This window comes from Hakea prostrata, chromosome 7 (genome assembly GCF_041222555.1).
Source record: "Hakea prostrata isolate BN-2017 chromosome 7, UWA_Hpros_2, whole genome shotgun sequence".
In the NCBI taxonomy this organism is placed as follows: domain Eukaryota; kingdom Viridiplantae; phylum Streptophyta; class Magnoliopsida; order Proteales; family Proteaceae; genus Hakea; species Hakea prostrata.
In genome coordinates, this window is record NC_142606.1 from 16067861 (window position 1) to 16080143 (window position 12283).

The 12283-nt window shown below is 38.5% G+C and overlaps 1 protein-coding gene across 1 annotated transcript; it reads left to right on the top strand.

Annotated features, from left to right (window-relative positions):
• The first annotated feature begins 541 nt into the window (after window positions 1–541).
• On the top strand, window positions 542–12202 carry EMB1417 (Pentatricopeptide repeat (PPR) superfamily protein). Its single transcript, XM_089162010.1, has 7 exons — window positions 542–716; window positions 903–936; window positions 1151–1235; window positions 1325–1423; window positions 1621–1764; window positions 1928–2140; window positions 11689–12202. Exons 1-7 carry the CDS (start codon window positions 689–691, stop codon window positions 12004–12006), a joined length of 921 nt encoding a protein of 306 aa, XP_089018136.1. The 5' UTR covers window positions 542–688; the 3' UTR covers window positions 12007–12202.
• Window positions 12203–12283: the final 81 nt, after the last annotated feature.

The window sequence follows — 12283 nt, forward strand, 5'->3', positions numbered from 1 at the left end:
TTACTTCCTAAATATTTAAATATATAAAAATACATTTAAGGCCATAGTCAAAGATTTATAACTGCTGGTTTTTGATTTTTATTTAAATTTTTTGAAATTATCATTGTCAAATTAAAATACTAAATTAGAAGGAGAGGTAAAAAAAAAAAAAAAAAGCTGGTGTAATGATATTTGCTGGTTTAATCAAATATTATTCTTATTTTAAAAGAGAGCAAAATAGTGAAGTGATAAAACATATAAAATAAAAAAAGGTCAAAATGTTAGGACCGAAAATGAATATATTTTATTAACATTATTATTATTATGTTGAGAAAAGGCCCTTATTAAGTTGGACCGAAAAAAATTATCACCAAGAGTTGAAGAAAAGAAAAAAAAAAAAAGGACACCACAACAGCCATGTTTAAAAAACAGCCCAAGGGGGTTGGTCCAAGTGGTAAGCAGCTTGGTTCGCTTAACCAAAGTTTCAGTATCGAATCCTTGTGGATGCAAAAAATCCGCTGGGAGACTCACCCACTATAGTAGCCATGTGATTTACCTTATATCTCCTTGACGGTAAGACGAAATCGACGGCATGGCATCTCCGGTTTGAAGTCTTTCTTTTCAATCGTTATTCTTCTCGCTGTTAGTAGTTGTGCGTGAACCTGAACTTTACTCCGGCGGTTTATTCCTCCGAGCAAAATAAACCCAGATGCTTCTCTCTGGACGCATCCAGTACGGTTAGTAAATTGTTTCATTTCGAGGTTCTGCTTGTAATTTGTCTTTTTTCTTTTATCTCGGTTATGTAGTTTCTTCTGATTTCTACTGTGTTATGTCTCCTCCATTCCTCTGTAATGTGCAATCAATTTGTTCCTCCTCTTTCAATCGCGACTCTTACAGACTCATTTTGCTTTATCAATTTGTAGGTTTTGATTTCGTGGTTATGAGCTCCTTCCGAGGGTAAGTTTCTCGTTGCTCTTGAACGTGGCAGATTTTCAATTTGCGTCATATGTTGCTTTTCTTTTTGAGGACAAGTTGTTTTTAGACCTTTTTTTATTTTAATGTTCATTTCTTCCTTCACCTGCAAATGACGATGTGGGTTTGATGTTGATTGTCAGAATTTAACTCGTTATGGTATTCAATAATTTCAGTTCTTATATTTGGCTTCTTGCAGGGTGCTTACTAGCAATTACTCTACAGTCAGTATTACCAAAAGTCTGGAATCGGTGAATATATATGGAAAATCAAATGCTGTTGTTGTAAGCCTCCTCCTTGAATTTGGGGCCATTAGTTTACTTGGATTTTTTTTTTCAATGTTATTTGGAACTTTATCGACTTTATTTCTCAGCTATGTAGTGCTAAAGGCCCAAGACCAAGATATCCACGAGTATGGAAAACTAAGAAGAGAATAGGCACTATCTCCAAGTCACAAAAGTTTGTTGACTGTGTAAGCTCCTATTTATTTGATTATTATTATCATCATCATCATCATCATTTTATTAATCTGTACTGCAGCTCTGCTGGATTTTTTTTGGTGTTGATAAGTTATGATACTAATCAAGATTTATTACATTTTCAAGATCTGAATAAAATCTGATAAAATTTTGAATTATGGTGTGCCATTCTGTAATTTTTTTTATTCAGATAAATGGATTGTCAAATGTCAAAGAGGAAGTTTATGGGGCTCTTGATTCTTTCATTGCTTGGGAGTTGGAGTTTCCTTTGATTGCTGTGAAAAAAGCTTTGAAGACCTTAGCAAATCAAAAAGAGTGGAAGAGGGTTATTCAGGTATTGTAGACATCATTCATTTCAACCTTCCTTAAGGGGGGTGGGGGGTGGAATTTTTTTTGAGGAATGGTTTATTTTATTATTGCTATCATCATCATCACCATCATCAGTGTTATTATTTATTTCTTACTTATTCAAGTAGATTAGCCTTTTGGGGATATAGGTGACAAAGTGGATGTTAAGTAAAGGCCAAGGAAGGACAATGGGTACCTATTTTATGTTGTTGACTGCTTTAGAACAAGATGATAGACTCGAAGAAGCTGAAGAACTTTGGAACAAAATATTTTCTGAAAATCTGGAAAGCTTGCCTCGTGTCTTTTTCAACAAAATGATTTCAATCTACTACAACAGGGGCATGTATGAGAAATTGTTTGAGGTATTTTACTTGTCTCCATTCCTGACTTGTTAAACTGATGCAGTACCAACATCATCTGTAGTTATGGTTTTGTCATGTAAGTCACTGAAAAGAACTTCAGGCTTTTTACCTTGAAAAATGGGACTTGAAGCTTCTATCTGACAAGCTTCTGTGAAAACCAATGCAAAGGACATGGGAAAATACTCATATTTGCAGGCAATATACTGCTCTGAATGCTTAAGTTGCTCACATTTTGATGCATATACTTCATTATATTCTGCATAGCCATCGTTATTTACTTCACCTAATTGCACATGTTTCAGTTCTAATTCTGGATATTTTAACTCCATTCATGTTATTTTAAAATTAGGCATCTTCTCATGATCAAAGTAGCCTCCAGTATGAGAACTTGTCTCCTTTAGATAATATATGAAATATTAAACATGATATTCAGCCTTAAACCTAAAAGAAGAAGAAACTAGTCTGTTGTTATTTATGTGCAGCTTTATATGATGCATATGAAGTTGGTAATTATTCTTTTTCATGAGCTTATCATGTAGTTTAGATACATGGTGGTGGCTCTATGAGGATTTGCTGAACAGTCGAATTGGTCATATGCTAGTTCGATGAAATTTCTGTATTCCTATTGTAAGAAACCAATTTGCAAATCCTGATTTGGAGGGTTATCTTGTCACCCTAAGGATTTTATCTTTATAGGAAGCTGTACATTGTACAAATACAGAAGTACCTTACGCAGGAGGGTTTAAGTAGTTATAAACGCATATTTACAAATATACAAAATATAATGGAGATTTAAGGAACTACAAAACACTGTCATCTTCAAACTTTTCCTTAAACTGATGCTGGATGGAGAGCATAAGTTGGTGACAAGACAGTGATGGTGAGCTGAAGCTATAGCTGTGATAAAAATTGTAGTGAAGAGAAACGAGGTTTGTGAGATACGTCTCCTGGATGCATCATTTAATGCACCTGAATGTGCTTTGTTCACTCATGAAATACTGAATTTATAGCAATGTGAATGACACTAGTTCAATGAGAGAGACAGAGAATCTGAAAAAGAAATAGATTGGTCACAATAATTCGTGAAACAAACGATCTACGATAGATGACATGGAATGATATTCAGACTCAGAAGACTTGGAAAGTGCATGTTTGCAAGAGACAAGGGACTTGCCAAGAAAATACCTCAGCCCAAATTATAGCATTGAGTAATCTGGACAGCTCAGTCCGGTCAGCATTAGCGTCAGTATCAAGATAGGCATGTTGTTGAAGTGAAGATGTAAATGAGCAAAATGAACCTTGTGCTGTTGTACCTTTCAAATAGAGAATAATATGGTGAATAACAATGAGGTGCAACTGACAAGGCAACGGAACAATCTGGCTTACGACAGCATAAGCAATACTAGGTCACTGTAAGATAAATAAGACTTGCCACTAGTGGTTGTAGGATTAAAGTAGGCTATCCTGTTTTCATAGGGTAGTTAACATTAATTTCCATATGAGTATCAAGCTTTTTATTGTCAGTCAAGTGGCAGTTATATCTTTGAAATGTTTGTTTTGGTTAACAAATTAACGCTGAGTAGAGTAGTAAATCTCCCTTCCATATGTGTGAAGGCCCAAATCTTTCATGATGAAGGAAACACACACGTAGATTTTAATATAGTAAGTTAATTATATCTTCAACATGTTTGTTTTGGTTAACAAATTAGCAATGATTAGATAAGTAAATCTCCAGTCAGTTTTGAGAAGATCCAAGTCTTCCATTTTGAAGGAACAATGGACATCAGTTTTAGGCTTTTAGCATAATAAGTTAATTATATCTTGGACATGTTTGTTTGGTTAAAAAATTAACAATGATTGAAGTAGCAAGTCTCCAGTCCATATGTGAGAAGACCCACGTTTTTTATTCTGGAGGAGAAACAAAACAATATTTTAGAGCAGTGATGGCCTTAATATTATCTAGGAAAAATTATGAAGAATATAAGAACAATGAACAATGAGAAAATTATGATAACTGTGAGAAAAACCAGCATAAAGAATCGCCGCCTGAATACATTCAAACCAAGCCTTAGGAGCTTGTTTCAAGCCATATAAAGATTTCTTCCATCTATGGATCAATAGTAAGACAGATTGTGAAGGGTTGCAAATTATTTCCCTCAAGTGACCATAGGGCTGCGTTTGTTTGCTGGAATAAAGGTGGGGTGGGAAAAAGGGGGGGGGGGAAAATTCTTGAAAAGAGTGTAGATTTCTTACTTTTCCCTTAAATCCCAAAATGGTAGATTGTTTGGTTGCTTGGGGTGGGAAAGTGGGAGACAAGTTTCCTTGAATCAAGGAAACTTGTTTCAAGCCGTATAAAGATTTCCCACCCCATGCCATTTTAAGACCCCACATATTTGGTGGGACTTTGTGGGAAAGTTGGTAAAAGTAAAAAGTGGGACCCACCCCTATCACTTTTCCATAAAACCCTTTCCTTTCCTTTCCTTTCCTTTCCTTCTCCCTCACCCCACTACACATGGGACCCACATGTTTTTTTTTCCCACCCACCTTTGCAAACAAACGCAGCCTAGAGGAAAGCATTCTTGATGTTAATTTGAAACATTGCCCATTGATGAACAGGAAAAAGAGTTGCTTATAAGATTACAAAAATAATTTCTCAAATTAGTCACTGTCATATTCTTGTTTATCTCCGGGGTGATCAAGCACAGCTTTATACCAATCAATTGAGCTATTAGACCAAAACTTCACAAAATATATCCAATGCCTGAACTTCAGGGGCATAGAGGCACATGATCCTAAGTGTCATTTTCCACTGCAGCCTGAAATTCAGAATCTGTGACATTTTGGCAAAAGGTAATATGGTGTGCCTGAGGTAAGATTTTGTGAAAGAGAAGTAAACAAAGTGAGAGCATTAAGAGAAATAAGTGAAACTGGAAAAATATTAGATCAAAATCCACACCAGTGATGCATAAGGAGCCTGCTGGAGTGACTTAAAATGGGAAGACACTGTAGGAGGCTGCTGAAGGAACAACAGGTGCAGAAATGTTAGGGTCAACAGGAATTATCTCAGGAGTGGAAGCTATGTTGATGTTGATATAGACCAGGTACTAATGACAAGGTGGGACATTATGATTGGAGTTGTCTGTTGTGACGTCATCAGATGTTAGACAGAGAGGAATGGAAGAAGAGGAAGGTTGCATCAAAGAGACGAAGAAAGGAAACATATGAAACAAGTGAATGCCTAAAAAGTGTAATAGAAAATGTGTAAGCAACTAAGAGATGGATGATAACATACAAAATTCTTGACCCTGGAGCTGTAGCCCACATACACAGATAGCAGTGAGAGAAGAAAGTTTGGTCTGTTTGTGTTGAGGTAATGAACAAAACAGAAACAACGAAGCACTTGAAGGTCTAGTTAGGAATAGGTACAAACAAACAACAATAAGGAAGTTGTTTTTGTAACACAAAAGATGGAATGTGATTAATTCAGGCCTGAGCAACAAGAAGCATATGACAATTTTTGTGCTCAGAAACCCGATTTTACTTAGGAATTGATGGACATGATTCTAGGGTAAGGGTACCTGATTGTGCCAAAGAAGCTAGAAAGATAATTCTGTGTTTAACTCCAGAGCCAAAGCAAAATCTGTTAATTTTAGATACATAAATGCATCTGAACCATAGTAGAGAAGGATGCGTAATGATGATAAAATCGAAACTTTTTACACATGGAACAGGTCCACATATATATAACATCATCAATGAATAGTAAGAATAATGATTTCCCCACCGTGACAAAATCAGCAAGGATCCCTATAGTTGATGTTAAAAAAAATAAAAAATCCAAAAGTGCCTGCTAATAAAGGAATTTTATTATGTAATGTACCATTTGAAAGAGATATTTCCTGTATGAAGGAATATCCGGAAAAAAGAATGAAAGGAAAGTGGAACTAGATGAACTGCAGGAACGAAGAGAAGACAATCTCTTCCGTGGTTCCAACTCCAATATGATCAAACACCAACATTACACCCCTTTGCCATCACCCTCCCTATGTGCAAGTCTTGAGTCACACAAATGAGAAGAAAAAGTCAACAATATAATCCTCATCAAGCAATTGATCACTGAAAATAAGTAGTTGTAAGCTTAGGAACAAAGAGGACATTGCTTAACTGGATAGTAAGTAGACAAACAAATTATTGGTACCAATGATCAATGATGTCTAACCTTGTCAATGTTAGAAGTGATAATCTATTAGCCATCTGTGAAGGTTTAGGAGCAACATTAGAAGAAAAAGTACCTGTTAGGACCCTAGAGGAGAGAGAAAATTAAGGTTAGTTGGGGGTTATAAATAGAGGGACAAGAGAGTGGAGAGGGTATCAAATATTTTGGGAGTCTCTTCGGCAGCCGTAGGCTGAGGGAACACCGTGAGGTGTGGGGGGGTGACTAGCACCATAGAAGCCAGTGTTATCTTGGTATTTCTTGGATTCTTGTATTGATTTTGGGAAGTATTAGTAGGGTTTTATCAATTGGCATTAGAGCTGTAACGATCCAGGGAGGTGAAATGACTTTGTCTCTATTTTCTAGTGATGAAAAGGCACAAGAGTGGATAGTTGAAGTCGAGCAATTTTGTCGACAACACCAAATCGAGCAGGAATATTGGCTCGGAATAGCTCTCGAGCATTTGGATGGAGATGCATTTGATTGGATTTATCAGAAGCGATGGCTGGAATTCAACTGGACAATGTTAAAGGAGGCTCTAAAACTCAACTTTAGTGAAGGCAAGAATAGACGGATTAAAGAACTCGTGAAACCAGAGAATCATTCACAAGTAGATCCAAGAGTACTTGCAGCTGAAATTCTGGAATCAGACTAGAAGATTATCATCGGCGACTCCTCCTGTACTCAAGTTGGTTCGATTGGCAATATTCATAGTCTTCGTAGCATTGAAAAAAAGTGGAGTTGTTGCAGGGAAGCTTCGATAGAGTATTATGCAGCCATTGAAATTGGAGCGATGATGGTGCCACACTGGTACGGAGAAGAAATTGATTGGATGACGCGAGCTTCGGCGAAGCCTCCGTGGATGGGGGCGTTAACGATGGAGGGAGACTCGTCAGCGACGTGGAGTGGAAGACGATCGGAAACGCCTGGCGGAAAACATCAGGTAGCGGCGGCGACGATTTCTGTTTGCAGAAAATGAGGAAGAAGACGATGGTCTTCGAGGGTTTATTGGGTTCGACTGGTTCGCCTCAATCCGGTTCGTGGGTTTGGTCCAAACCCTATGGGCCACAGCTGGTGTTATTTGGGTCACGTTCAGGCATGCTTCATCTCATACGTAGGGCCCAAACAAACCCAATACCAAAATTGGTCTACCAGAACCCCAAAGAAATCCCCTTGGGCCACGACCATTCCATTAGTCCCCAACCCATTTTATTTCATTAGCCCAATACCCAACCCATATTCCTTCATCCACACTTTTAAGCGCTTAGGCCTAACCCATTTAAATGACCCACCTTGGGCCCAACCTATCTTATTAACCCCAAGCCCATCTCATTTCATTAACCCACATCTCTTAATCCATTCCATTTTTATGACCCAAAGCCCAATCCAGCCCATCAAACCCACGTCCAACCCATCTATCTTGACCCAGGGTTGTGAGTATTTGGACCCCGGCCCTTTTAACCCTCTCTCTTGGGCCTGGTCCATTTTATTTACCCAGAACCCAAGCCTTCTCAGCATTCAATTGAACCCAATTATTTCAGTTGGAAAAAAAAAAAAAAAACCCCAAGTAGGAGACCACATTGAACCATGGAGTCACTAAACCAACGGTTCGACCAAGCCAACATAGTAACCCATCGCCTTCAACCTCACGCAGGCGAGACGGTGCAGGAAGAGGCAAGGTTGTAGCCATTGAGCATAGTATTGTCCTCGTTGCCGGCGAAATGTTTTATGAGAGTTGCATCATTGTCTTCAACCTCGCAGAATCGAGACGGCGCGCAGCTCCGTTGAGAGTTGCAGCGGTGCGATGGGGGGTTAATTTCGTTGCTGGCGGAAAAAAAAAAAAATTTCAGACCAAGTGCTTCGCTCCAAGTCTGATTTTGAGCAGTGGGTGTGTTATTCAGCCTTGGAGGATGATGTTGACTTACTAAAGTTATGCGGCACCATTAGACGGCTAAACTTCAACAATTTTATCACCTTGAGGACAAGGTGATTTTCGAGGGGCCGGTAGTGTTAGGACCCTAGAGGAGAGAGAGAATTAGGGTTAGTTGAGGGTTATAAATAGAGGGACAAGAGAGTGGAGAGGGTATCAAATATTTTGGGAGTCTCTTTGGCAGCCGTAGGCTGAGGGAACACCGTGAGGTGGGGGGGTGACTGGCACCATAGAAGCCAGTGTTATCTTGATATTTCTTGGATTCTTGTATTGATTTTGGGAAGTATTAGTAAGGTTTTATCAATACCTTTCATATGATTAGAAACTGCAGAGTTAAGAATCCACAATAGCAGTGAGCTACAAATAGCAGAGATCACTGTGCTCTGAATGAATTGTATAACCTTATCCGATAAACCAGCACATGCAGAAACGGTAGCTCCCTCATTACCAGGTGTAGTGCCAGAACATGGTGTCTCACAAGCCTGATAAGCCATTGGATGAATGGGGTGCTGACGAAAGGTAAGAGTTCTTGAAGGTTTCACTTCGCGCTTAGACTTAATAGGGTGATTTTTCTTACACCAAACACAAATTATCTGCTTCTTCCATGAGAAACTATTGTAGTTTTTAGAACATCTAGGCAACCCAAGGCATTGGAGAGCACATCCAAGACAACCATGGTACCTGGATGCCTTGACAACTATGGAAACAGCATAACCAGTGACCTTGCATTCATAATATTAACGATAGAAGTCATAAGAGGAAGAGTCAAATCTGGTCTTGTTGCAGAGAACATGACATCGTCCTTCTTCCCGTGAAAAGAAATCTGAGTAGTCTCTTACCATATCTGATCTCCAAGACCAGAACCTCTGTCAGTTGGGTACCCCTATTGAAGTTTTTCTGTTGCTTTGAATTGCATTAATGATGCATGACTTTCTCTATTGGCATGCATTGATTATAATATTCTAACTCGACAAACTGATAAACTGGTTCCTGTATTACCCTACTCGTGCACTTTCCATATGATTTAAAGCCAGCATAATGTTCCCGGATGTGATCCTCTCCCTGACCAGATGAAAATTAGTAACTGATTTGAAACTTCCTGGCTATGTACAATTGCTGATAAACCTATTCAAGATAAAACCAGATGTTCTGAGCTGCTAGAAACAACTGATAAGGATATCAATTTAAGGATCAATATTTGTTAAGAATCTAGGTGGTTATCATACCCAAAGTCCTTTCCCAATATTAACCCATGTTGCCAAAGCAGCTGACTTGAGAGGATCAGGGACAAAACTTTGGGTTCCAGATCCATCAGTACTACCCTACAGTCCATTCCCTCCCCTAAAAACTGAGGAGGAAACTGCCCCAATTACCATAATTGGTGCCATCTAATTTAACAGATCTCAGCTTTTTTTCCATTATGAAGAGCAAATAAAACAATTCCAGGATTGAAGAATCCAATCATAGTTGTTATGGCGGCTAGGCGATCCCAAGGCAGTTAAGGGGGTACAATCAAAGATGACACCGGCAAGACAACAAGGCGTTGCCTAGGCGGCAGCAAATTGCCTGGATGCCAAGGCATTGTTGACAACCATGAATAAATTATAGCAGTTAATGGAAGGTGCAGACATTAGAAGGCACAGTAATGGAGAGCACGGTAACAAATGCGCAACAATGCATAACACAATCGGTGAAGAGTGAGCCGAAGACGGTGATGGGAGACCAGAAGTAGGATAACCGGTGATGATTTGGATGATGGGTAAAAACATCAACACTCTTCTTGTATATATATAAAAAGCAGTATGATAGAGGAACAAACATAAAAGGAAAGATGATGATGGAGCATAGAAGGTGGATACAAAGGGGAGGGTGGAACACGTGGGAAGGGAAGGGGGAGTGGAGGAGAGCAGAGCATTGGAGCTCTAGACAGCGACATGAGGTCAGTGTTGGATGGAACATGGTAGGGCAAAGTCATGGAGCAGGTGGGTGAGGTCAAGAATATACAATGGGACAGGGTCAAGAGAACATGGGATTGGTGATAGAGCATGTGGAGCAGTGGAAAGAGGGGCAGGATCAATATAACACAAGTGCGCTGGGTGTTTTAACTGAATTTTTTGTTCAAAAATATTTTTATGAGGCGACCAGCTGCCTCAATACGATTTGACCTTTGATTGGTTCCTTCCTGGGCATTTGGAGTGTGACCAGGCAAGCCATGGCAACATGCACATCTAAGAGGTCTAATGCTTGTTAGGCAAAAATTGGTTATATCCTAGAGGTTTACCATTTTGTGTTGCAATACCAATGGTGCATATGATGACTGTCTCTTTATTGAACTCCACCAAGAAGAGATAGTTCAGTTTTTTGACCAGTTGGATGGTTTATGTATAGAATCCTTCTTTACAGTTGATTTATGCATAGGAAGGCGTATAACTGCATTGACAGGGTCTTCTGTAATACATGCCACTTGATCTGAAACAACAGACTGCTTGTGTTTTGTTAATTAGATCATCCATTAACTGGAGTCGTATTTGTCAATAAAGCAAAATCCTTTAGACCCAGATGTATAAGCATTGAGTCTTTCATTGGCCAATGAGAAATCTACCTTGTCCTATCATATTTCTTGAATATGCTTGCTATTTTGATAATTGAGCTCTATATGTCGTATGGTATAACTTGAAAACTCTTCATGTCTTCTGTGTACTTGCATCTGAAATTAGTGAGTCTGAAGCGTTAACAATATTTAATTACCTAAGATCTTTAAAGTGAAGGTGATTCACATCTGGTGTTATTTCTTCACATGTTGATAATCTAACTTAAAGATTCAGATATATTATGTTGCATTCAGCCTAGTGAAGGTCTTTGCTTTGCAGCAACGAGTCTGAGTGTCTTCTCTTTTCTGATTAGTCCATTATTTTCAGAGGTCGAATTAAAATGGTAGTCATCTTTAACTCACTCCTCTCATCCAGCAACATAATTTGTTTTTTTGTTTGAATTGTTGTGTTTTCTTAATTATTTCTTTATAATTGTGGTTGGACACAGCAGTAATGCATTGCAACAACTTGGGCTTAATGTATTTCAGCAACTTCTAAGAGACACCGTCTCAAATTGAGCTTCATGTGTGAGAGCACGAATGCTTAGTTTTCCTAGGAGATATTATTTCCACTTGGCTGTGTAATGTTATATTAATTTAGCTTGTAGCCTTGTGAAGTTACCCTCTAGGTTAGTCACTAAAGTCTTGTGCTAGTAGCCAACAAAGACTTGGGACTGAATCCTGCTTCATCCTCTTTGATTGTTTACCTTTGCCTTTTACTGCCTGGATGGACAGTTTGACCAAAACCAGTTTCATCAAGCATTAAATCAGTTTTGATTGGATTATAGAATCTCAACTCAGATCATTTCTTGCAGGTATTTGCTGATATGGAAGAGCTTGGTGTCAAACCAAACACTCCGATTGTCTCAATGGTTGGGAAGGTGTTCCAGAAGTTGGGAATGCTGGACAAGTATGACAAGTTAAAGAAGAAATATCCTCCTCCAACTTGGGAATATCGATACATCAAAGGAAAGCGTGTTAAGATTCAACTAAAGGACTTGAAGGATTTTGATGATGGCAATGACAAGGGTCTGGATGATTTTGAAAACAAACCTGAAGATGATTATGACGAACTTGACGAGGAGGGTTTAGAGAGTTCAAATGAATCCAATGAGGAAGTTGTGGCCATTTAGTCATTGATAACGCTTCATTCATACCATATTGAATACCCCGCCCCAAAAAAAATCTTCTTGTATATTTTTTTTGGGGTATAAATCTTGTTGTATATAATCTTCACTGCTATATAGCCTATCTTTTCAATTATTTGAAAAAAAAATCTTGTACTTTATAGGAACGTTACTTTTTTGTCATTCCCCCCCCAACCTCCCCACCCAAATGAGAGTTAATTCTTTGCTTTCACAGAAAAGTAAATTTATTTCTTTATTTTTGTTGGAAATGTAGCTACAAAAT

Bases quoted from the DNA above. Each gene is read 5' to 3' on its own strand.
- EMB1417 (XM_089162010.1), top strand. From the start codon at position 689: ATGCTTCTCTCTGGACGCATCCAGTACG. The intron at 717-902 runs GTTAGTAAATTG...ATCAATTTGTAG, and splicing joins CTCTGGACGCATCCAGTACG to GTTTTGATTTCGTGGTTATG. The intron at 1,236-1,324 runs GTAAGCCTCCTC...TTTATTTCTCAG, and splicing joins GAAAATCAAATGCTGTTGTT to CTATGTAGTGCTAAAGGCCC.